Raw genomic sequence first — 27575 nt, forward strand, 5'->3', positions numbered from 1 at the left:
CATAGTGAATTTACAACTGAACAGTCTTTATCAAATCTAGGAACATCGTCCAAAATATTCTCTCATATACCTTGTTCATTTCAGAATTTGATCTAGTGACAATATGGTTTTTTTTCTTTGCTCATACACATTTACAAAGAACGATTTTGATACAGTTCTGCTGTATATCACTTTTTGGACATCACACTTGATAATAGACCTTTACGGTACTCACTTACCTTTGGAAATTAATATAGCTTCACCTGCGTCCAGTTAAGATTTGGAATATCATGGAAGTTTGGTTTGAGCTGAAAAACACCCTTATAAATCAACTTACGTAAATGAAGAGTGAATACTGGAAACACATAGCCATTTAGTGGCAGGTAGAGAGCATGGGGCAGAGTAACATCCAGGTTTGTCCTTGCAGTTAGATGCACATCATTGTGAACACACAAGGGTTATGGAGGATGCATTGTTGTGCATCCAGCTAGAGCAGTGGTTCCCAACCTTTGGCCCTTCAGGTATTTTGGACTTCAACTTTCATAAATCCCAGCCAGTTTACCAGCTGTTAGGAGCTGTAGGAGTTGAAGTTCAAAATACCTGGAGGACCAAAGGTTGGGAACCACTGGGCTAGAGGAACACAGCTGGATGTTCTTCCTATGTCCCATGCATTCTACCAGCCTCTAAAACAAGGCTATGACAGGCGAGTTTTGAGGATTATGAGAGCTAGTAATTCCCTCTAGATAGAACTTTACACTCCATCTTTCAATATAGGATCTTGGCCTACAGTATTTAAGAGTCCACCTTAGCAGAAGACTTTTTGGGCAGGGCCAGAAGGATTTTAAATATGGCAATTTCTTCTTAATACAATATTCTGTTTCCTGAATTTGCATTTGCAGTGTTTGGATCAGAGCAGTTTCTTTAATTCTGTGACAGATCTCAACAACTGTTTAGTCTACTAACGTAATAACTGTGGAAAGCAAGGTTAAAAATACACAACTTAGGAGGATACAGCTTCCCGTAGTATTGCAACTTGACATTGAGAGACCCAACTTGTAAATTTAGTCTCTGTGAACCAAGATTGCAAAGCAGGCTGGATTATTTAAGTTCTGATGGCCTTGACTAGTTTTATTTTAAATGTATTAACATTCTGCTGAAAGATCTTGGTACCAAACTCCTATTTAGTAGCCATTCTCAAAATAACATGCTTATCACTTAGAGAGGTGCTGACAGGATAGCGGGAGCGGTAAAGCTGCGTCTAAAGAAGGGGCAGACTCCCACATGGCTTGCAAAAAGTATAAGCATTACAGATGACACTAAGCAACTGAAGAGCGGATATGAATATATTTAATGCTTCATCTCAGTGATTTCAGTATTATATTGCTAAACATAGCTCCACACAAGATGAACAGCTAGACGCCTAATTGGCAAGGCAAACTGCATGGATAGTTCCTGGTTTAATGCTGTATGTGTTCAGTTTATTGATACAGGTTGCTGGTGTGAAATGGAAAAATCAGAATGAAAAGCTAAGCAAAGCAACAGGCCATTGACGAAAATACATGTCAATTCACTTTCATCGCTGTCACCCAGAATCCTTTACTACCTGTAGGAAGGATATATGTCAGATGGGATTAACTGGTATTTATGGGCTTTCCATCTAGAAATGAAATCATTCATCTTAATGAAGATTTGCTGCTTTACTGTGACGCTGCTCTCAGCCTTAGCACACAGGTGCACACTCTGTTCAAGCAGCCTTGCGGAAAAATCCTCTAATCGTGTAGAAGAACGCTGAAGTGCTTTTTTTTTCTTCATAAAATAGATTCCACAAAAACATTAAACGAATGTGTATCCATTTATTTTCCCTAAAGTTTTCCACAATCATTATTTGTTGAGGAAAAAAAATAAAATTACATATCTCCCTCTCTCCAAGGATCCTTTTTCAGAACCATGGGCAGAAGGCCCCAGCAGTAGTTATGGCCAAAACTTCGTAGAGTGGAAAGGCAAATGTACCGTGAAAGTACTAAATGCTCGCAAGGAATTGTGGGCAGGCTGCCCGTAATGTTGTGCAAAATGGCATCCAATTGTAATATTATTCAGTGATTCAGTTGTCACCAGTTGGCATCATCTTCCCATTTCAGTTCCTCCTGCTCTTCCCAGCCAACACCATTTACCTAGAATAAGGATTAAATAAAAAACTAGATTAATTCTCGGTTGCACAGCTAAGCTCCTTATTTGTTCTAGCAGCCTATAAGCAATTTTTTTTGCATTTTGTCCATCCTCTCTACTTCCCAAAGCAGTCATTGGGCCTCCAGAGTTCTTTATAATTCACCCGTACTTTTAGCAATTGATCATCCAAAATAATGTTTTCAAATAACAAATAAATCTAAAATGTTCAGAGTAGTGTCTCACAGAAGTAACATCTTGGAAATAATCACATTTAACTTCTGAGCTCCTTGTAACAGAGATATAGATGTCACTATTTAGCTGTTCTAATGCTCAACTTCTGTACTGGCAAAATAATTGCTTCTTTCCCATAAACAACCACTCAATAACATGTCATTGTGGTGTTTAGTTCTCATGTTAATTATTAGAAAACACTCTGAACAGTTTTATATTGTATATACAGCACATACTTAGATACTGTTTTGTGTGTATCTGTTGTGGATATATTTCATGGTTGCAATCTGGCATCCCCTTAGCATATCACAAATATCTACAAAGAGGTACACATCAGGACTATGTAATTCCCAAGCAGGGTAGCAACATTGTATAGTGCATATCAAAGACTTGGTGCCATTGTGTAATGTGTAACATTGCTGTATGTGCAAGTATTCCTATGCTGTCAGCAGAATACATCTGCAGCAAAGAATGCATGTCAATATCATTAACAGGATGCTAGCTACTGTGTGCTGCTTAATCAAGCTGTTCCAGTAGCAACATGCTGGCATGCTGGCATTATTATTATTATTATTATTATTATTATTATTATTTACTTTATATCCTGCTTTTCTCACCCAGAAGGGAACAATATAAAATATGCAGAATTGAATCCCCACACTTTAGGTGCGCTCTCTCAAATCCTCACCTCTGAAGCTTCAGGAGCTGCAAATTTCAAAGAAAACTGCATTTTCTGAGTATCACACACAGGACTGTAATCTTTGTCTAAGTTGCTGTGAATCACAGGATGGGGCTCCAGTTCTGGTAGAATGAAGAAAGTTGATGAAGGTTTGATGTCCGGGACCATGTCAGCAAACCAGTCCAGCTCTGGATCGTGAAACTCTTTCCTCTTCACCTGGATCATAAACTCCTCTCCTAAATCACATTTGGGAGATCTCTCTGTGCAGGATGTTTTGAGCAGAGAGGAAATTTCGAAATTCTGGTCCCTGTGGATATAAGTATCATTGTTGTTGCCAAGCCCAGTAGAGGGACTGGAATTGAGAGTTCGATATTCCTTTTGGAGCTCAAATGTATCTGGAGACTCTGCGATGCCACTGAACCCAGTTGCATGGAGACCGTTTCCTGAGGACAATTTGAAGTTAGGGCTATGAACCGTCTCACTCCAAGATGTCTCATCTGCATTGTGACTAGTGAGACAGGGGTTGCTGTTGACACAAAATTCGTTCCTTTTGATTTCTACGGTTGCACTTTTCCCAGTCTCTAGCTCTTCGCACTCACTCCAGTCTGGCCATTCCTCTACTGTCTTCTCAGCTACATGCGTGCAGCTTCCACCATTCTTCAATGTGTGTAAGTCCCCAGGCACATTGTATAAATGCAAAGAGTCTTGTTCTCCTGTGGAAGACACAGAATACATGCCTGCTTTGACCTGTAATGTATCCTCAAATCTTAGACCTGACATTCATCCTCTGTATTTAAACAATTTAAGAACGCATGCATAAACTGCTGCTCCTACGTCAAAATACCGTCTAAGCCAAGAAATTGCCCAATGAGTAAGAACAACATTCATCTAACCTGACATTCACCCTGCTGCTATGAGCCTCAGCTAACCAGTTCAAAAGTAACTTTAAAGTGACATGAAGAAGACAGTCCACAGTTCACATTCTAAAGCAGCCAAGTTAGGAGCTACAGATGCTGGATTTTTCTCTGGACCGGCAGTTGTAGCAAAATCTTCTGGTGGTTTTTAGCAGCAAGGGCTGTTGTAAGAAAGAAAGAAAGAAAAAGACCAGGGTTACCTTTTCTTAAGGCAATGTGAGCATTTTGTCTTGGCACATGATTCCTGTTGTTGAATGAAAGATTTCCAGAGTTGGGGCACTTGAGGAATACGCTTGAGTTATCCTGCAGAGGCTGAGAGACCAGCTTTTTCTGGCAGTTGATTACATGATTGAGAGAATCTAAAGGGGCACATGAGCAAACAAACACACAAACACACACACAGGTAGATAGAACAGTGACATTTGCATCTGTAGCCATTTTTGAAACCAATGTTTCATTCATATAATCTTTGTTACAGCTAATAACCCAACATGCAGGAAAAAAGTACGGTCGTATAAAGCATTTTATTACACTTTTTACTTTACTTCAATACTGCGATTCCCAGGTGTTTTTGGCCTACAACTCCCACAAATCTCAACCAGTTTACTAGCTGTTAGGATTTCTGGGAGTTGAAGGCCAAAACATCTGTGGACCACAGGTAGAGAACCACTGTATTAGAGCAACAAAACCAAAATAAGCAAGGGGAAAACATGGCAAGGTTTTTTTTTATATTCGTGCAAGGCTGGAAAGAGCACAGAGTAATCTGCAGGGGAAATGTTATAGCCTGCCTGATAGGATCTTGGCCTACATCTCCCATGGTGGCTACTGTCGTCATTGTGTCTTCAACCTGGTTCTGACTTGTGGTGACCCTAAGATGAACATATCAGGGGGTTTCTTGGCAAGATTTGTTCAGAGGCAGCTCTCTGTTGCCTTCCTCTGAAGCCGAGAGAGTGCAACTTGCCCAAATTCACCCAATGGGTTTCCAACATGCAAACCGCTACACCATGTTAGCACTTTATCACAACCAGGACCATTCCAGACTTTCTCCTTGTTATCTGTCCTATTGCTAATTAATCATGAAGATATATCAGAATCTAACTTACCAAATTCTTGTTATTATCATGACCATATCAACATGTATCCACGTGCGTGTAAATATATGCTATCATCGAAACAAGTAGAGACCTGGGAATATTTTTTAGAAACAGATAATGCCAATTCTTGGATGGTTCAGCAAGTTCATCCAGTTGAAGACAACTGCAATCATATTTTGTTGCAGTAAAAAGGGAAAATGGGAGTGCACCATACTAATGCATTTGAAATTATATAACTAGAAAATCTTTCCTTTCCTTTGCTAAAAATGATGTAAACAACTTCCCAGTCCCAACAGGAAACCTTTTGACTACAGTAATCCAGCATTTCTAGTTTAATCCTACCAGAATAAACTTGTCTTTGGTGTTTTCATTTTTACAGTAAATAAATAAAATAAAGCCCCAACCCCCAAAACAAGTATCCTAACTAAAATTACTGTTCCAGTTCAACCAGCAGAGTTACCCTCACCCTATTTTGGCTTTTAAAAGGGCTCTAATCCTGCCATATTTACTTACCTCCTGGGGAAAGGTCCGAGGTCTTAGTGAAACTTGGTGCTGACCGTTTGAAGATCTTTGTCCTGTCACCTCCCACAACAACATCAGGTCCAAGTAGAGAGACCAGCACTCCTAAGCTTTGCAGAGTTATCGCTACCAGTGAGTCACTGGTATCTCGCAGCCCCAATAAAACCTAGAATAAGGATAGGCTGTCAAGCTCAGCTTGGTTTCCACCCATATTTAGCTAAGACATTGCCTTTGCTAAAGATGCTTGTTGTTCCTTTCTTAACATCCTGACTATTTTGAGAAAAGGTCTTGTAAATCATTCAAAATACATTTTCCTAAATCCACAGTAGTGTGTGCAATCTAATAATCTTAAATACCCTGACTTTACAAAGCAGGTCTACTAAATGGACAGTTCGCGTGTATTTGGGGTGGATTCCGAACCCTGAGATACAAGCATTTGGAGGGCAGGATCTAAAGTAAATCTATATGAAAAGCAAATAAGCATTTGATTCCCAGACTGCAGAGATCTGAAACTGCAAAGCAGAAACTGTAGAAGAAAAGTATGCACCACATAAACAAGCAAAAATTAATTAGGCCAGGACTTAAAATGTTCAATAGAAGTTAGAAAATTTATTTTTGTGCACAGAAATAGAAACAGAAGTGATCTGTGCCAGGATTCTATGATTGCACACCCTTTATTATCCTAAGTGCCCCCAAGCAGAAGCCACTATATTCTAGGTAAACTATTTCCTGATTCCTGTTCTGCATATTTACCTGTGGCAATATGATATTTTTCAGCTCTTTCTGAGTAAACAGCTCTGCATAGGCATCTAGGTGAGATAGCAATACTATCCGAACATGCTCTTCATGCACTTCAAACAGTTTCAGGAGCACAGGGCTGACATGTGCTTGGAACACAGCTGGAGACAGCAGGCCATTGATTTGGCTTTCACCCACTTTATCTGAAGTGAAAGAGTTAATATGGTGCCAGTTGAAACTAGCAATATGGAATTACAGCCACAGATTTTTCAATATCTCTGCAATCACAAAAGCTTCATTTCATATATGTATGTGGTTCCCTTTCCTGTAATCCACCTGTATTGGAAGCTTATGCAACCAGAAGTCCTCTATAGCAGCTCATTGCCCTTTTCAGTGTTTAAAAATAGGCCAAATGTGAAAACAAGAGACACAGATATTTGATACCTAAAGGAATGCAGAAGAAGGTGGAATATGACATCTTTTCCTGTCTATATGGGGCAAAGCTCAATGAAACACATTAGGGTAAGAATCATAGAGTTGAAGGAGACCATGAGGGCAATTGTCAGGATCTTAATGTTAAGCCCTGCTATACCTTTTAGGGAATACTATATTTTATGCACACTATTACTATATTATATCTGTGTAGTTGTCTATTTACTTGCAAATATATATTGGATGATGGGTGTCACCCATCTTATATCTCTCCATTTTCTTTGCCTCAGTGGTTATTGAAATTCAGATTGTTTTCCCCAAACTGTTAAGGTCATTTTGAATAATGACTCCGTTCTCTGAGGTATTAGCTACCCTTCCTAAGTTGCTGATCATGAATGCCCTCTATTCTGTCTTCTATATAATGGTTAAAGATGGTGAACAGAACGGGTCCTAGTCTAGAATGCTGTGGCTTTCCACTAGTCACCTCTTTCCGGGATGAAGAGGAACTATTGTTATTCTTCTGTAACTCGAATCTCTAAAGAAGAAGAATTATGCTTCTAATGTAACATGTTGTATAACATATGTAACATACAAGGTGATACGATATGCGTATTAACAGACAAAAGATGATCATCAATTGGTCTAAGCAGTTGATTTTTTTTACAAAAAGTATGTTTTAAAAACCATTTGCACAGTAATATAAAATGTTGTAAACTGCTAATATGAACTCAATGAGTTTTGTTTATATCGTGCCTAAGCATTCCATTCATTAAGCTATTACCTGTTGAATTGTATGAAGTTCTTCAGGAACCAGCCTCAATCCCCAACAATTCATATCCACAGTTAATACATTTCTGCTTATTCATAAGAAATAATATTCAAACTATACCTTTTCTTGGACTCAGGATATGAGGAAGAAAACTCCTGACAGCTACCGGTTCAGCAAACACAAACTGATTGAGCAAGAGAGGTACCAACCTCAAAGCAATCAGCTCATCTGACAAGCCACATACTCTGTCCAGCAGAAATCTGTGTTAGAAGAGAAACTATTCAGTCTCCTCTATCTCTTCCTTGCATGCAGTTAATAGATTTTTATTTTATTTTTTACATTTACATACTCCCCTCCCCCTTTTCCAGTATGTTCTTCTATGGTTCAAATTCTCTAGGTATATAACTTGTTCCCATTGTAGATATCTTTACCTTTTTAACATACCTAGTGATCATATGAATCTATCTATAGTGGCAGAGGTCCTGTGTAAGTTGAAACAGAAATGAGGGGGCTCAATGGCAGCACCCTTTTCACTCCCGGGAGAGGCTTCTTATTTTCTCTCCCTCCATGCTCATCAGTCAGTCAAGTTCTCAGGGGCCTAATTTCTCTTCTGGACAAATGAGGGGCAGCAATAGAAAAATAGCTCAGTAAGATGAAACTCGGGCTGACATAGGTCTGGTCTTTCTGCTACAACTCTAAAGGTCTAGAGAGGGAAGGCCAGCTGGGTGAGGGACAAAGTTATTTCATGTCATCAAAATAAATCTTGGGAGTGATTTGCAACTCAGTAGCAGACTGTCACTGTTAGGGCCCCTGTATGGACACCTGTACTTGCATGCTCTCTTTCCATGCCTTTCTGAACAACGCAGCCAGTGCGCAATGTGTGGGATGCCCCCATGAGAAAATTGACTACAAAAATACTTCATTTTCAACCCCAAATCAGGGAGGGGAAAGGGGGCAGTTGAAAAGTGGAAGTGGTAGTAATGTGGGCAGATGAGTGATGGAAGAGATAGCCTGTAAGTGAGATAGAGGCATCATTTTATGGTGGGAAACAAGAGCTCTGGGATCAGAAATTGATAGGAGCAGGAAGAGGGTGAAAAGGGTGATGACACTGCAGAAGACTTTTGCAGCAATGACATTATCCTAGGAGGTGAGGAAGGTGAAGTGGAGACGGCCTATGGGCAAGGTGGAGATTTCTGAAAGCATATTTGTGGGGCCCAAAATATTTGTCATTTTTTTCTTTCCTGGAGATCCTGCATTGCTAACCCTTGGGAAAACTGAGGGCTGACCGTATATAGTTCGATCTCTACATTAGAGCACTAAAAATATACCATGAGCCCCATTTGCAAGCAGTAAAGTAAGGAGAAAAGGCAAAGCAACTGAATGAGAAGGACGTGTTTCATGGAGAAAGAGCAGTGCCTCTACCTATTTCAGTTGGCCTATAACACTATGTAACATGATTTTTGTTCCTGGATTATAAATGTAATTTCCTAATTGGTTCTATCATAAAAACATGGGGAAAGTTTATTAAATTACAAAAACATTCTGCAGCACATTTTGTTTCACTTTTTAAATGAATATCTCACAGTTTAAACCAATTCAACATAATTTGTGGGCAGCCACAAAAACTAGTATAACAATTAAGTTTCACAGTAAGTACCGCACAATTAAATAGGAAATAACACTTTCAAACAAGGAACAGATCATTTTTCAAATTTTGTTACATAGTGTAATGAACAACACAGAACACCATGAAACTGGGTGTCACTAGCCTATCTGTGAGGAAGTCTTCCTCCTTTCATCTATTATGAAGCAAGGCTTTGAGGAGAAAGCAGAGAAAAACTAACAGCAATTAATTAACAGTCAACGTTTTTACTCACTTGAAAAATTCTGTCTTTTCTTCCTCTGTTTTCAATGTCAAACTGTTCAGAAAGCTTAACATTTCCAGAAATTCATTCCTGAAATTTTAAAAAGGACTTATTGATTTAGTGCTTACAACTTAAAGTCATAAGCACCTAAGATTAACAAACAAAAAGCAAACCTCAAGTGGAGTAACGCTTGTTGAAATCAGAAATGCCAGAATATGGAATTTGTATATCTTCAAGTCTTCTGTTGACTTATAGTGACCTCATCAATTTCATTGGGTTTTCTTAGGCAAGGAATACCCAGAGATGGTTTTGTTGGTTCCCTCCACTGAAATGTAGCCTGCCCTACAGCATCTGGTATTCAGTGGCAATCTCTCATCCAAGTATTAACCAGTGCTGACTCTGATTAGTCTCCAGGATTAGATGGGTTATAGTGTCTTCAGAATATTTAGGCACCCATGGCATATCGCCATTGAAATACAATCTTGGACTCCAGGTTGTAGGCACACATTCTCCCAGGATTGGTTCGAACATAGCCAGGATGTCTTGTATGTACTCTTATGTCTACATAGTCAGACTAGACTTCTGAGTTGCCTCTCCACATGCTCATACTCACAACTATGTGTGATACATTTGGAACTTTCTTTTCCTAGATGCTGCTATGGATCAAAACTTAGCATCACCATTTTAGACACCTTTCAGGAAGGATTTCAATAAATTTTCATTTGTACACTGATCACTTTATTTGTAGAAGAGAAATGCGCTACATGCTCTGAGACTCCAGAACAAGGAGCAGGTGCATACTAATAAAACTCGTTATTGCAATGATTCCGTTATCTGCACAGTTACAGTTAGAACATTATAAATTTTTTCCTTGTAATATCAATTGAAATCACAATTGGAAAGCATACTTTGTTGACCAGAGGATAGGGCTGTTTATGCAACTGTGATTGCTGGGTGTGAAAAATATTAGTAAATAGAATCCTGGAACACTAAAAGTCCTTGAAACTTTTCTTCAAGACCATCAGTTAGAATATATTCCAACAGTATGCTTACCGAAAAAATTCATGGGATAATAGACTAGACAATGGGCAGCGGCACATCGGATCAGTATTTAGCAAAGTGGCGTGTAAGGTCTCTTGAAAGCTGACCAAAACATCATCTGCAACTAAAAGACACAATTTTGGAATTAAATCTGTTAGGCCCAACTCTATGATTCTAAGAAACAAGACTAAGCAGCACCACCAGCTCCAATTATTTCCAATTATGGGAAGTTCTTTACAAAAGGAAGATGCAAACTGATAAAATGTATTTGGAAGTCACGCTGGACTCAAGGATGCTTGCTTCTGAGTAGTTTTGCAAAATATTTCATAATTGGTGGAGCTTCAACATAAAAACAACAGCAATATTTGATAGATCTGTGACCCATGCCAAACAGCAAACACATTTTTAGGACAGAGTTGTTCACTCAAAGAATTCAGTGCGAAATCATGTGCTTTGTTAGATTGGTCACTTAGGCCCATTACAATGTTCCACCCTTCCTAATAAGAAATAACCATTACAATTCATGCAGACTGACAAATGCCATCTTAAACAATGAACTACAGCACTCACTACTGGCTAGTTTTTATACTGAAGACAGCTTTTGCTCAGCAGAATTCCTAGCAGAAGAACAGGATGAATTACCTATAACCTCAGTACCATCCATTAAAATTCAGTATTTTATCCTCAAAATTGGTTCTACATGATTAATTTTTGAAAGAAGAAACACTCTGTTCTTCCAGAATAAAAATCCTACAAGGAAAAGACCAACAAAATGGCTAGGCAATCCCACAAACAAGATTTTATCTTTTTTTTAAAACCACTGAAGTTTGGCAGCCAAATTTATGCTAGTAGGTTCCTGCAGCTTAATTGTAACCTAAGTTATGAAGAAGTACTTCCTTCTTTATATTCTGAATGTTGTCAAGAGAAAACTTCATGTTCTTTGAAATGAAGCAATTTTGTTTCAAATAATTCTTACCGCCTTCCTTCAAAAAAGTCATCAGGCTTTCAACCATTACACCAAATGCATAGGCATCCCGGGAATGACCCTGGCCCTTAGGAAGAAGTTGGAAATCTGCACACTGGAGTAATAGAAAAAGGATCAAATAGCAGCATCGGTTTAATCTTTTTCCAAAACCCTTCTGCTTCATCTTTAATACACAGAATGTATTTGTATTACTTATACCATCACTATCCTTAAAACCTTGAAGATGTCTTTAAAAGGTTAAAAACAATAAATGACAACACTACAAAACATAACAAACACAATAGCAAATATCATTTGGGGCGGAGGGGAAAAACCTAGAAATCAGAATTATGAATTCTAAACTTTTATATAAGAATTTTCTTTCCCTAATCCATTCCTGTAACTCTCTATACTGCCTAAAATTAACTGTGTTGGGTTTCCAAACTTGTCTTTTGGACACATGGAATAATTTCCAGGCCAGGCAAATTTCAATGGATTGTTCTATTCTGCCTGATTCTATGCATTATTATTTTAGTGTTATTACCTGCTTTGAGAAGCTCTGGCATTGGAAAAGAAAGGGGAAATATAAAAAATTAAGTAAATAAACTTGCATCTATCTATGTGTCTGTCTGTCTGTCTGTGAAAGGTAACCTGGGATTTTGGCACCATCAAGGTTGGAACACCAATTAAATTATTTGCAGACAAATCCAGAGACAACATGCTTGAAAAATGCATTGAAATGATCTCAATTTTCTCTACATGCCATTCTCACATACAAAATAGAATGGTCATTTCACCTTAGCACTTCCTATAACAGCTTAATGCAGTTCATATCCTTCACATCTGATGTGAGTTAAAACACACATATATATAAACTGTTTTTTTCCTACTTCTCCAATACACATAATGGATAAAACCTACCAGTTCTTCAGGTGGAATGCCTGTCTTCTCTCGTATTGACTTGATCCTATTCAAAAACTACAAAAGGAAATGTGTTTTAGCTCTTGGAAGCCTAAAGACCAATAATGTATGAAGTACAACAATGACAGAAATAGTCATGTGTTTATGCTTGCCACTTGTATTACCCTTGTTGCACTTCTGAATACCAAAGACTCCTCTCTCACCCTTCGTCCTTTCAAGAACCGCACTGAATCGCCTACGGGCTGAGATAGTGCGGTATACAAATAAAGTAAATAAAATAAATAAATAAATAAGGAAGTATAACTACTCTGTAAAACCCGGTGTACAGCCTACAAGGGTGCTTTTCAAAATGTGCTCTAAAAACCATGGACTTCTTTGGAGCTTTAAGAACTAGCATCCCTTTAAGACTTCAGTACAGAAGAAAATCGCTCCATAGAGTATTGTGCTGATTGGGAGGAATAGGAAGTGTTAAATGATGTGTAGTGGGTAGTGACTGGACAGTGGCAGGGAATTTGTTCTTTAATTTCAAGGAGGAATTTAATCATGACTCACAACAACCATTTCCCTTGTATAAGTGCAATTTTATGAGAAACAGTCCCTCGACATCACAAATACTTTCTGACTCTCCATCTTGTCACTGTCTTTACATTATTACTCTCTCAAATACACAGTCATACACACACACTTTGCTGCAATTACATTCCCTCCTTGTAAGCAGTTTGTTCAGCTGCATATCTTGACATCCATAATGTATCACTGTTCTTCATTACAGCTACAAAGCTGAAAGCCAAAGTTGCTAGTGTGCCATGATAATAAAGAAATAATTTCTAATTTGCCTGATCTTGTTAAGCATACTCAAGGGATTATAATGTTAAACACTTGTCAAAGTAATTATCTTCTATAGAACTAGATATGGTCACCAAAAGGACTAGAATAAAAGTGTGACAAGGAGATAGGTAACACTTTACTGCATCCAAAAAGAACAAGTCATGCAGCCAGAAAGAACTACTAGTATTTGCTGTTTTGTGTATAGGCAATTACTATGTCCCATTTCCAGTATTCATGAAAACTATAATCTAGTTTTGGAATAAGGTAATAAGACTGGGTATTAAGCTATCACATTGTTCAAACAACTCAGTGGAGTAGAAAGTATTGGCAAAGAGCAGAAGTAGTGCTGTCTTGGGCCTGAAAAGGAATGGGCTGTTTACCTCTGGTGTAGCTTCATTCTGATTGCAGACTGTTTCCATGCCTCCTAGTTTCCAGTGCCCATTCTCGCTTACAAATACAGAAGACAGGCAGATATTGTTGTGTGTTAGGTTTCCCTAAAATATATTTTGTAAAAATAAAGGAAAAATAGTCCATTAGCATGAGAATAATGACAGTGATACAACTCTTGTTAATATTAATTAATGCCAAGACACTCCAAAGGAAACCTGCGAAAAACCACAAAAGAGTCTCAATGTCACCAGGGAGCTCTTATAGGAACTTGATGCCAAGTCGCATTTAACTAGTATAATCCAGTTTTTGCCAAACATTGTATTTGAGGAAAAAGAACAATTTATGCTCACTCAAGGTCTACTTCCTTAAGTCAAGAAAATAAACACACAACAAACCAAAAAAAAAACAAAAACTGCAAAGCAAATAGGTTGAAGACACTGCAGTAATTTTTAAACAATGAAAACAACTACCAATCCAAATGCTTCACAAGTTAAATTGTTATCCAACTTCCACCTACAAGTGTGCAATTTATGTGAGACATTTTTAACCAGATATTTAATATCACCAGCTTTGATGGGTTTTTGACCCAGTCAAAAATGCATTGAGAATGACCACCTGGTGATGAGATTTTGGCCAGGCAAGAAATCCCCTTAATGAACTCAAGTGAATTAAGGGTATTTCTTGAGTGAAATATCTTAGGCAATTTAAAAAACTGAAAAGGGGGTAAGCTCTATTGCAAAGTTTGAAACATGCGCTGGAAGGATGGCGTTTCCATCAAAACTACATAGCTCAAATCCAACTGTGTGAGGAACAAAGTGGATGATGAAGAATTTATTCCACTTTTGGAACAAATTATAGCATCCCTGCCAGTTCCACTATTATATCAAAAATCTACCATCACAAACATAATGAGAGCAAAATGTAAAAATGTCATCTTGCCCTTTTTTCATTTGTAACTAGCAGTTTTGTTGTCAACTAGAATACACATTATGTCACTCAATTTCATCTTAATGTCAGAAGTAACAAAAAAAACCAACTTCAGACATTTGATTTTACATATCCAGCTCACTTTAAATCAAGGTAACAAAAATGACAAAGCCTATTTTCATACAAGAAACTCTTCCTACAATGGGAAACCTAAACATTTGCAACTAGGACAAGATGTAAAGGGATAATACTCACCCTGTCATGAAGGAACACTAGGGCCTGCAGAATATCATAGATTCCAGCACATATCTCTGAAGATGAAAGTGTCTCCAAGACCTTCTCCAGTGGTTGCACACGCTCAGTAATGAGGTGGATTCCATCTGTTTCCACAGTACAAGAAAGGAAGCGCAGGAGGCAAGGGTGGCGTAATGTTTTCAGGTGCTTCCAAAATCAAGATAAAACCATTCAGTATGAGACATCTATTTATATATCACACACATATTCGCAAAAAGCGATAGTGAATAGGCTTGTTCTTTGGTATTTTCATATGGTTGCTGTACAATCTGAATTATCCTTCATCAAAATATTTAGGTCTATTACTTCTAGTTTCTTCTACTCTAGCTCTTCATCATTCATGAACTGATATACAAGCTGTAAAATTCTTCAACTGTCAAGTTTTCCTCAAAATGGAAGAACTCTCAGGTATACCAAGATGATGTAATTCTTAAGAATTTTCATGTTTTTTCCTTATTTTTGTCACCAATTTCCTCTCAGTTGTTCTTCATTCTACTCAAATGAAAATGTCCAGATTTTTCATTAAATTATGGCGAGCAGGATGCTCAGTATTTACAATGTCATAACCTGGGCTAACAACACCGCAACTATTGAAATTCAACTTTAGAGCCATTGCACCATTGCAAGGACTGAAAGTGCCACTGAAAAACTACATTTGAGGCAAGGCAGGCATGTAGCCAGGGGGGGGGGGGCTCGGGGGGCTTCAGCCCCCCCCCCCCGAAATTCTCATGGTGGTTCGCGAAAAGGCCTTACTGGTGCATTATTTAAACTGTTATGTTTATTAATATCATGATTTGATCACCATTCTCAATATATCCCATATGTATGGGGGTATTGGGGTAATGATACAAAAGGTTTGCTAGGCTAGACCCTCTTTCACTCAGACTCAGCCCCCCCCGAAACTCAGCCCCCCCCGAAACCCCCCCTGAAAATTTTTTAGCCCCCCCCGAAACGAAATCCTGGCTACGGGCCTGAGGCAAGGCAAACTCCTTCACGGAATGATTTCAGAGGTGCTACAGAGGACAGCACTGAATGATGGCACATACAGCTCTCTTCAACTGAGCAAAAATGTGTTCACTCCTGGCAATGACTATTTCCAGATAAAATCTCTTTGCATAAGAGCTAACTTAGATGCTATCATTGGAGCAAAGTTGATACTAGGATGTCCAGCAATTTTGTGAGTGTGATTAAACTGGATCGAATTGGTGAGTACTGCTGACATAGACAAATTGCTGGGGCAATTTAGGAGGACAACCTGTTTTCTTGATCCCTGCCTCTCTTGGCGGGATAATCTAGGGAGATACAATTAGATTTCAAATATTTTTATTTATTTATTTACTTCCCTTATTTATATCCCACCTTTCTCTACCCTGGGAGGGACTCAAGGCGGCTTACAAATGGCACCTACACAGTGCCTCAAAACATACAAAATTCACCTAAAATGGTTTGTATTAAAATTACAACATAATAACCATGATTATAATACATTCAAGGTGAAAACACACCATTCAGAGTTCAATGTCTAAAGCCATTCCATGATCAATTGCACATAATTCCACATCAAGATTATTATTAATGTATCCCTCGGGGAGGGGAACTGTTGTAGCTATGTATCCCAATGCAGGAATTCAGGGAGTAACAATCTGTCCCAATCATGCTTCTATTTCCCAGAATAATTTTTCATAAAGAAAAGACATCAATGAAATAATATATGGGTAAAGACTTAAAAATGTAATCACAACTACGCAAAACAATTATACAAAATAATTTCAATCCACTGACTACGAGACTTTTTGACATATGAAAACCAGGTTTGAAAATTTGATTTTTAAAATATTTTAATTTCCCTTTCTTCCTCTATTTTTTCAATGTTGATAACTGAATAGGAAATTTTAAACCAAGTACAATTATGAAGTGATATTTCTGAGTTGTTCTGAATAACAAAATCTGAAAGCAGATGGGCCGTTTATGGTTCAAGCACTATGGATTAACTGGATTGCTTTCTCAGTTTGATTCGACGCTTAATCTACAGGAATTGAGAAAACAGACAGTGATAAACAAGGAGAACAACGCTTAACCCTTTCACAAGTAAGGATTAGCTGTGCCCTCCCCCCAAATGCAACATTTCTTTTAATGTAAACTACCCTGAAATTTCTACACAAGAAGTATACAAATTTAATTAATAATAAAAGTAAAAATTTTGAAAACCAGTCAGTACCTTGGCAGCTTTGTTAACATTTTCTTCATTCTCTCTCTTATACACAAAAACAGAAGCAAGTTTGCCATGAGACAATACTGCTGGGTAAATATTGACTCCGGAGGGAAATGTAAATGGATGCCCTGCCAGTGCATCACGTTTTACAGCACTGTTCTCTGAGCCCATTACCTTGTCAATTCAAACTGTTTTGCAGGACCCTTTTCAATTTCAAAGACGCTGAAAAGAGAACAAATCAACCAAACATATATTAATGAAAAATTCCTTGCAGCAATCTGTGCACAAGGTTAAGCAAAAACACAATAAATTATTATTTTCTGTTGGCAGAAGTGAGAGAGAAGTTGTCAGATTGAATAGATTTACTACAGAGTATCGTACTGGACAAAAATTAACTTCAAGTAAGCTTATATGCTTGGTGGGGTTTAATTTCATTGGAACTGGAATCTCTTCAGAAGTGGGGAAGGGAAAGATTGAGATGCTCTGTATAAGTAGCCTTGTGGATCCTGATGGATTCCTGTTGGCTTTGGAGAGTTTCCTGTTGACAGGGCAGATGACCCCTGTTGACATCCTGTTTGATCTCTGGAATGGAGGAATGGTTAAGTGGTAGAGATGACTGCCCTACATTCCCTCCCACAGATCTAACAAGACTCCTGGTTTACTAGAAAGATGGTTGTGATGAAATAAATGGGATGGGCACTAGAGCACTGATAGTAGAAAATTCAGAATCTGACCAAATACAGATTACAATCTGTTGGAAGATTAATCTGTTGCAATGGTGGTACAGAAGAATCGTAGTCCTTTGCCATCACTGAATCCAGCAGAACTGTCTAGAATAGTTATGGGCCTTCTACAATCAGCCTCATAACAACAGAATGCAAACTTCTCAACAGACTGCTATGAATAATTGGCAAGATACTTTACAGACTAAATATTTTTTCTGATTTGGATGCTGTAATTGATACTTTTCCAGTGGCTGTACCTTTGGTAGCCACTTATTCTCTGTTATTGGATAGGTTTCAACTTGTGCAATCTATGAATGCTGACAAGGTCCTTAGAAAGGATCCCGAGTGTCGAATTCATGCTCTTCCAGGTTTGGAAAGGTAGCCAGAGAGAAACTGGCCAAGTGTATGTCTTGCTGCAGCAAGATAAGTATCACTCTACCTAAAAGGCTGCAGGGAGGCGTTTACTAAACTCATCCAGTTCTACTAGCCAGTCTTTTGATGCACCTTTTGGGACAAGGTTCTAGAATCAGATTCCCTACAAATTCCAGATATTTTTGGATGACACAGATTATCTAAATACATTGTGACTGAGTAGACCCTTCTGTACAACCTACTCTGAAGAGTCATGTTGGAGGACCTAGAAATTCCTAAAGATGTATTCCCTAAGTTAATACAGCATTTTAAAAAGTCAAACTTATTCATTATCATGAGGGTTCTTTGCCCCTAGCTCCAGCAAATATTGAGAGCTGACAATACCACCATGGCTAGATCTAGCGTCTCAAAGAATAGGTGCTGTTGGCACCTGAACTTTAAACATGTGCTCCTATCCACTGCAGAAACTTGTACCTTCAGGTTCAAAGTTGACCCCAGTACGGCCAAACTGCAAACCTGTGTCTTCTGTAACATAGGCTGAATCCCAACTCTCTGACAGATTAGGAGCACCTCTGTATTGTCAGGATTATGTTTCATTTTGTTTGCTCTCATTATCCATTATGGATGAGACACTGGTTTAGCACCAGAACAGCTTCCTTAGCTTAAGATGGAAAGGAGTTGTAGAGTTGGGGGACCTTGCCCATCAGTTTGAGGTAGATATTAAATAACCTGGAGGACCCTATAGACAAACAAAAGGTAGGGAGTTGAACGGAAGTCCCTCATCTTCTGGTTTCACCCCTTCAAGAAGGCATGAGGCTAATGCAGAACAGTGCTCCAAGTCCCATCCCAGAGAGGTGAGCCAGAAGTATATCATGATTGATAATATCAGAAGCTGCTGAGAGGTTCAGCAGAACCAGTGCCACCTGTGTCCAAGTCTCTGAGTACCAAGGCTGAAATGATATTGAGATTGAAATGAACCTAGATAATCCATTTCATTGAGAAACCCTTTGAGTTGGAAAGCTATCACATGCCGTGCACAAAAAATGGAAAGTTAGACACTGGTCAATAATTCCCTATTATAGAAGGGATTGTTTTAAACACTGGTCACAGCTGCTTCCTTTAGGCAAGTTAGAACTCTGCCTTGTTGTAAGGAGGCACTGATTACCTCCTTCACTCTCTCATCCCTCCTTTGGCCTGTTTGAGAAGTCATTACGGGCAAGATCCTGGAATACATAAAGAGGAATAAACTACATTGTGGATGTGAGCAGATGTGACCTATAATAACCTCTGAGCAGGTGAACTGTGTACTCATTCCTGGAGATATTAGATCTTGCTAAGATAACATAATCCCTCAATTACATTCCATTGTCTTACTGTAACACACTCTACATTACGCTGCCTTTAAACACCAGAAACTTCAGCTAGTACAAAATGCTGCAGCTAGACAGCTGACCTGGACTAGTTGTAGGCAATACAGAACCCTTGTTGAAATGGCTTTACTGGCTACTGGTCTCTTTCTGGTTGTATTTCAAAGTACAGAAATAGCTCAGTTAACAAAGCCTCTGAGAAATAACCTCTCTTTTACAACATTTTAAAGTCCCATTTCCTTCTCATTTGCCATCTAGCTGGAGCACTGGCTGAACACCAAAGAAGGAGGGCAAGAGAAAAACACATTTTTCTAGTGGAATTTTACTCTATTTAATACTACCACAGATGTGCTTACCTAGCTACAAGAAGAATGTAAACAGCAGCTCCCTTCAGAATCCTTTACTATGCATATATATAATGCAAAAGAGGGAGAACAGACAACCCTACCTTACCAGGGTTTCCTTATTATTATTATCATTATTATTATGGCACAGATTTTGCTTTTCCCATTTTCTGCCACTTAACTGGAAGGTTTTAGACAGAACTGGTTAAATGCTTATGAAGAAAGGTTGGAGAAACACAAGATTTTCAAGCAGACTTATTCTATCCATGGTTGTGTGTGCTTGCCTACAATTGTCCAGGGATGCAATTTACAATAAATTTTCAAGTGGCCTCCAGGAGATTGAAAATGTTTCTGTTTACTTATGTAAGGTTTATCACTGCCATCACCATTACCACGGTACTTCTTATATTTATTTATACTCTATTTTGTCAAGGTTGGGTTGGTTATTTAATTTCATATGTGCATTTAGTACGTTTTGCATAAAAAGCTTGCTGAAACCAGCTGAACCATACTTCTCTTTTGTGGTATAGGAACCTCTCCCTATTATTATTTCCATATTATTTTTGCATTTGGTACCAAGGTTTCTGTTAATACCCAGGAATACACCTACTGTTAGCTAAGGTATACCTGAACTGATATGTAAAGCTGTATACAGCTTAGGTCAAGACTACCTGGAAGACTCCTCCCACATGAGCCTGCTTAAATCTGTCTTAGGAGGAGGCCTTTCTTTCCGCTCCATCATCCTCACAGCCCCTTTGGTGAGACATGGAAAGGAGCCTTCTCACTGGCAGCTCTTGGGTTATCAAATTCCCACTCAAGGGAGGCTACCTTGGCTCCTCTCTGGTCTCATATTTAAATAGGATTTAAACCCTTAATTGGCAGGAACAAATGCTATTTAAATAGAGTGGATTGTATTTTTATATTTACAATAAATTTGAATATGTTTAAGTGTTTTAATTGGTTTGCCTTTTTATATATGTAACATTTGTATTATATATATACACAAACTGTTGAAGTTACGCTTTAATTTACAATAGTAAGCCCCTTTGGTTTCCATATTGGGAGATGAGCAGGGTATAAACGAAACAAATAAATAGAAAGACCTGGATCCTTTTAACAGTCTATATAAAGGAGAGAAGAAAATGAACTACACAAGTGGATTAATAATAAACTCTTTAACCAAAATATATTTTCTACGGAGACAATAGAGGTGCCCATACTCTTAATGAATGAACAGCTCTGCTTTGTTGATCTGGTTTGAAAACAACCAATGTAACCCACATGTGAATTTGCCCCTGGAGCCCCTGCCTGTTACCAACAAGCAAAACAAGTTTACCTTTTCTTCTCAACTTAATTAATATGTGTGTGTGTGTGTGTGCATACACACACACACACACACACACAGAAAACTCAGTTACAAAAGACAGTCTCTTATATTTGTCCTGGCTGATTTCTCAAGGTGCCTGTCTGCCCATTCATCCTCTGAAAGTCCTGTGTCACAGATGATGCCTGCTTCCAACTTGATCTTTGAAGAGACTATTGCTTCAGAAACAGGAAAAAATGTTGGTTTTTTCCCAACTTCAGGTTTCAGTCCCTAGGGCTGAATACTCCTGAAGAGTCACAACAAGGTTTTGCATGATTTAGAATGTGACATTTTTGTATCTGATTCAGAAGTAAGGCCAATACTGTTTTCTCATGTCAAATAAGCAAATTTTACTGATCAGAAATTTAGCACCAGTAATGTGCTGGTCAAACTCAGTTGGAAGAGAAATATCTGCTGCTCATTGTGACACACTGTGAACACTTTATTTGAAAGAGACAAGGGGGAAAAACTGTCCTCTTATTTCTAAACATAGACACCTGCCACCAGAAAGTCTAGAAACTCTTTCTTGTCTTGTGACATTCTTGTTTCTTTTTATTTTCTTAAAAACTTGTATTTCAACATTTGAAACATAATACAAATGTTTTATCTCACCATCTATTCCCAGATCTGTACCTCTTAACCCTCTCATTACTTATACAGTGTTATAAAAAACACTGTCAATTCCATTACTTCCACATTATTCTAATTTTGGTATCCGTTACATAAAATTATTGTAATGTACTCATACATTACTCAACCACAATCTTTGTTGGATATTCAATGGTTTTGCTTTTAGACACGAAGGTAGTGGTTTCCAAGTTTTATCAAATATATCTTCCTTAAATTCACCTTTTACTAATCTTTTTAAGTGGTGGAAACCACATACTAAGGCATGAAAGGAAATATATACATGCAAAAATAGCTTGCTAGATACCAAGTCCTTGCCAGAATGCATTCCTATACATGCATATTCAGAAGTAACTACCATTGACGTCAGTAAGACTTGCTTCCAGGCAAAAATGCACAGAACTGAAACTTAGAATTGAATCCAGAGCATATAGCTTATTTTATTTATTTATTTATTTATTTCTCGTGTCAGGGCAGCCAGTCACTTATGTTACATTTCTAACAGAACAAAGCAAACAAACAGAGAAAATACAAAATGTGTGAGTTTGGTAGTTGATTAAATGTCCTTTGACCAGTATCTGGCCACTTGGAGTGCTTCTGGTGTTGCTGCAAGAAGGTCCTCCATTGTGCATGTAGCTAATCTTAATGTTTTGCTAATCTTAATTTAGAGGATAGCTTTTCCAATAGAGCTATTGCCCATATCCTGTTTAACCAATTTTTTATTGTCAGATTCTTCAACTTTTTCCTGGTTTTCACTATTTTAAATCTTGTGGCACATAATAGGAGCAGTATACAATTTTTATTTACCAGATCCTTATTCTCACTTCTGAATTCTGAATTTATCAACACAGCTCTCCTGAAGTGTATTGTTTATTTCATTATTTGGCTTATCCATGATAGCATTTCATCCCAAAACCAACATACTTTTGGGCACATCAGCCACACACAGCCCAATCCCCTATTTCTCAGCACTAGTTTAGAGTGTTATTAATTCTATATCAATTGAATGGATAATAGTAATGTATATGCATAATTTTCAGTGTATTTTCTCTTAAGTGTGCTAAAATTGATTTATATGCTTGGGATTCCCAATATGAGTTTTCCGGTGACATCTGTGGGCCATTCTGATTGCTGACTCACCAGGAACTGCACTGAATTCTATCTCATACATCTGATGCAGAACAAAAGTGAGAAAAGATTACACCGTGTAACAAAATTTGAAAAAAGTTCTGTTCCTGGTTTGAAAGTGCTATTTCCTGTTTGATTGTGCAGAACTTACTTTGAAAATAGTTGTTAAACTCCAGAAACTTTGTTTTTATGGCTGCCACAAACTATGATGAATTGTTTGAGATTCAATGAGATATTCATTGAAAAACTATAACAAAATGTGCTGCAGGATGTCCTGCAAAACCAAAGTTTTGCAGTTTAATAAACCTTTTCCATAGTTTTATGACAGAACCAGTTAGGAAATGACATTTATAACCCAGGAACAAACATCGTGTTACACAGTGTTATCTTCAGTTAGCAGGCAGGTACACACACAAACTGAAATACTACTTGATTTATAATGTGCCCTTCCCATCCCCTTGAGTGCCCCCCCCCCCCCGCCACAGTGTTTTGACCCCTCAAATCAGTCTCCCCACCCCCTTGGTTCCATACCTGTTACATTAACCTGGATTTTAAACTGTTTTCTAATCTGTTTTTTTTTAAATAACCGCTTCACTGGGGAGCTGTGTTTCCCCATTTTGTGCTGATTGGTGACTGTAATAAAGTTTGTATTGTAAAGTCACACAAACTCTGAATAAAAATGTAAACAGTGTAAGTCATTAAAAGCGGGAAGCAAAAGTGGGATTTCTTCTGCTTCTGATCAGATTAAGAAATTAATCTGACTGGGCTCTAATCACAACACCTGCCACATCACATTTGTTAATATTTAAGCTATACTTAAGATATCATGGAACTCTTGCTGCTTTAAACATGGGTAATTATATAGAATAACTGGGCATGGATGAATGCAAGTCTCAGACCATCTATTATGGTGATGATAATGTATATTTATACCCTGCTTTTTCTCCCCACAAGGAGACTCAAGGTGACTTACATTAAAAGCATTTCAATACAGTTAAAAGTATACAAATATACAAATATAAAAACAGAACGAAATATCATTGGTACTTTAAAAATTCAGTTAAGATCCATAAAAACATATTCAAGCCCTTACTTTATCTTTAAACCTTTAATTTTTCCAAATAATTTTTATTAAACATTTACTAAAAGATTTGGGGTGGGGGAGGGAATGCCAGAGAACGCTTCTGGCGTGAGAGTATTGGCCATCTACAGAGACGTTGCCCAGGGGATGCTGGGATGTGTTAGCTGGGAGGCTTATCTCATGTTCCTGCAAGCTAGAGCTGAGAGACGGGAACTCACCCCATCTCAAACAGGCAACCTTCAGATCAGCAGTTCAGCCAGCACAACGGTTTAACTCACTGAGCCACCACAGCTGATATCTTTGTTTTCCTGTGGGCATGTGTGTACTTACATATTTAAGTCATGTGTGTATGTTTCACTCTTTGTTGTAGCATTTATCAGTGTAGTGATACAATAGAATATCTGGCACAAATATAATGGAAACGGAATATGGAAATAACTTGTTACTTGGGCTTTTAAATTTTATATTTTATTAGTCCTAATTTTAAGTCGTGTTTTAAAATGTTTATCAGTCAAAATGTAATTTTGTTATGTCATGCCTCACTATTGCTTGATGTGGATGTGTATTAATTTTTATTTAATTTATGGCTGTTTTGATTTTGATTGCATTTTACGGCATTGAGTGTTTGCCGCTGTTTGTTGTGAACCACCCTGAGTCCCCATGGGGAGATAGGGTAGGATAGAAATAAAGTTTTTATTATTATTATTATTATTATTTGAAACACAACAAGATGAGTCGACAGCAGACACTCTGCTGGCTGTTGTATTGGATCACATGCTGGACACTTCCCAAGTGTCTAGGTCTTTGTGATGTATTGGTGAATAATGCGTGCAGATCCCAGTAAGGTGGCCTTCTGCAGTAAGGTGACCTTCTGCAGCTGGCAGATGGTAATTTTGTCAGCGCCAATTGTGTTTAAGTGCAGGCCAAGGTCTTTAGGCACTCCACCCAGTTTTTAATCAATTACCAAGCTTACAAATTTTATGTTTTGTCTGTTTGTTTGTTTGTTTTGTTCTGTTAGAAATGTAATACAATTGTTTGGTTGCCCCTGACACGATAAATAAATACCCAGTTTTTAATAATAATAATAATAATAATAGGTAAAGGTAGAGGTTGTCCCCTGACATTAAGTCCAGTCATAGAATCATAGAATCATAGAGTTGGAAGAGCCCTCATGGGCCATCCAGTCCAACCCCCTGCCAAGAAGCAGGAATATTGCATTCAAACACCCCTGACAGATGGCCATGCAGCCTCTGTTTAAAAGCTTCCAAAGAAGGAGCCTCCACCACACTCTGGGGCAGAGAGTTCCACTGCTGAACGGCTCTCAGGAAGTTCTTCCTCATGTTCAGATGGAATCTCCTCTCTTGTAGTTTGAAGCCATTGTTCCGTGTCCTAGTCTCCAAGGAAGCAGAAAACAAGTTTGCTCCCTCCTCCCAGTGGCTTCCTCTCACATATTTATACATGGCTATCATGTCTGACTCTGGGGTGTTGCGCTCATCTCCATTTCTAAGCCGAAGAGCCGGCGTTGTCCATAGATACCTCCAAGGTCATGTGGCCAGCATGACTGCATGGAGCACCGTTACCTTCCCGCCAGAGGAGTACCTATTGATCTACTCACATTTGCATGTTTCTGAACTGCTAGGTTGGCAGAAGCTAGGGCTGACAGCGGAAGCTCATGCCGCTCCCCGGAATCGAACCTGCGACCTTTCAGTCAACAAGCTCAGTAGCTCAGCGCTTTAACACACTGTGCCACCGAGACCAGCACAGGAAAAAGAAATCACACTATAATAATATTAAATTATTATTATTATAGTGTTGCATCAGCAATGGATGAGTGGTTCTTTTCAAACAAAACTTTAAAACTTGCAATTTGCATAATTTTGTCTTTTTGCTATTGAAAAAAAGACTTAAAATGGTTAGAATCCTCAATATGTTATGAAATATGTGTTAAAGCAAGAGAGGCCAAGACTTGGTTGTCATACCGACTTCTTCAAAAGCCTGCCTGAACAAAAAGGTTTGATCTCCCCTGCCATAATCTTCCAATTCCTAAATCCAGATTATGTGCTTTGACCTGGATTATATGGCAGTGAAGACTCACCTAATCCAGTTCAAAGGAAATGCTCTGGAGTCAGGAACTGGATGATTATGGCAGGGTAGAGCCAGCCTCAGTGGAGCCAGAGACTGAGCACAAATGAGGATGTCACCTTCTGCTGACCTCTCAACAGACTCTTCTTGTTTTTTTCCCCTTAAACAACAACAACAAACCAACCTCGCCCTCAATTCTAAGAGCCAATAGCAGTCCAGTCAAATAACCAGTCACTGCGGGAGGAGGACAGAGAAAGGCAGACCTTAATGACAGTCAGGAATGGACACCCTCATGGAGCCCGTTGAAGCTTCTCCGCCTTTGGAGGGTGAAGGGAGTAGGAAGAGAGCCTCGGCCTCACTCCACTCGCCGGCAGCCCCGCAAAGGGCGCTCCCCGCTGGGCCTCTCACTTCCTCAACAAGCGCTCCCCCCACAAGCGGAAGGCGGGAGGACGACTTCCTGCCCGGACCCACCATGGAGTCGCGCTGGAGGACCGAGAGGCGCCGGCAAACACTTCCGCTTTCCCGGTGGTTGAGGTTGCTAGGTGGCATGACGTCACAAGAGGCCGAACGTTCTCTGCTTTCTCATTGGAGGAAGGTTGCCTGATTAGACGGTTTCCTTTGCGGATGGGAATCAAGGCAAGGCTGGCGTTGCCCAGAACAAGCTCCCAGCACCTCCTTTTCTCTGTGTAAGGTGTTGCAACCCTGGGTTGTTGTAGGTTTTTTCAGGCTATATGGCCATGTTCTAGAGGCATTTTCTCCTGACGTTTCGCCTGCATCTATGGCAAGCATCTTCAGAGGTAGTGAGGTCTGTTGGAACTAGGAAAGTGGGTTTATGTATCTGTGGAATGACCAGGGTGGGACAAAGAACTCTTGTCTGTTGGAAGTAGGTGTGAATGTTTCAACTGACCACCTTGATTAGCATTTGATGGCCTGGCACCTATACCATGCAGCTGTGGTCAAGTCTACATAGGGACCACCAAACACAGCATTGTCCAAACACGAATCAAGGTACAAGAAAGGCACTGCAGACTACTTCAACCAGAGAAGTCAGCCATAGCAGAGCACCTGATGAACCAACCTGGACATAGCATATTATTTGAGAACACAAAAATGCTGGACCACACCAACAACCACCATGTCAGACTACACAAGGAAGCCATTGAAATCCACAAGCATATGGACAATTTCAACAAAAAAATTAACAAAATCTGGCTACCAGTATTAAAAAAACTCTAAAATCACAACAGAGAGGAAACAATCTGGGACATCTATAACCTCTCAACAAAAGATTGCCCCAGGCACTGCCAGGCCATCAAATGCTAATCAAGGTGGTCAGTTGAAACAGTCACACCTAGCTCTAACAGACAAGAGTTCTTTGAAAAATTGAGAAAAATTGAAAAATTATGGCAAAATGTGCCTCAGGATGACCCACAAAAGCAAAGGATTCACGGTTAATTATTCCCATGTTTTCCAAGTTCACAAGCATTATCCCTACAAACACTTATAGAATCATAGAGTTGGAA

General features: G+C 38.8%; 1 protein-coding gene across 1 annotated transcript; it reads right to left on the reverse strand.

The window, feature by feature from the left end:
* Positions 1–1812: 1812 nt before the first annotated feature.
* Positions 1813–26515, reverse strand: SCYL3 (SCY1 like pseudokinase 3). The gene is made up of 14 exons (XM_060774353.2): positions 26316–26515; positions 16970–17185; positions 14713–14898; positions 13521–13634; positions 12313–12369; positions 11404–11506; positions 10440–10551; positions 9399–9476; positions 7642–7781; positions 6336–6523; positions 5577–5748; positions 4170–4328; positions 3065–3768; positions 1813–2150 (listed from the first exon to the last, which is right to left on the reverse strand). Exons 2-14 carry the CDS (start codon positions 17132–17134, stop codon positions 2088–2090), a joined length of 2241 nt encoding a protein of 746 aa, XP_060630336.2. The 5' UTR covers positions 17135–17185; positions 26316–26515; the 3' UTR covers positions 1813–2087.
* Between the last annotated feature and the right edge of the window lie 1060 nt (positions 26516–27575).

This window comes from Anolis sagrei, chromosome 4, assembly GCF_037176765.1.
Source record: "Anolis sagrei isolate rAnoSag1 chromosome 4, rAnoSag1.mat, whole genome shotgun sequence".
Lineage (NCBI taxonomy): Eukaryota > Metazoa > Chordata > Lepidosauria > Squamata > Dactyloidae > Anolis > Anolis sagrei.

Coding starts and splice junctions, on each gene's coding strand:
- SCYL3 (XM_060774353.2), bottom strand. CDS start 17,134: ATGGGCTCAGAGAACAGTGCTGTAAAACGTGATGCACTGGCAGGGCAT. Junction 13,635..14,712: donor TAGTGTTCCTTCATGACAGG/GTGAGTATTATC, acceptor AATATATTTTAG/GGAAACCTAACACACAACAA. Junction 9,477..10,439: donor TTATCCCATGAATTTTTTCG/GTAAGCATACTG, acceptor TTAAAATTTCAG/GAATGAATTTCTGGAAATGT.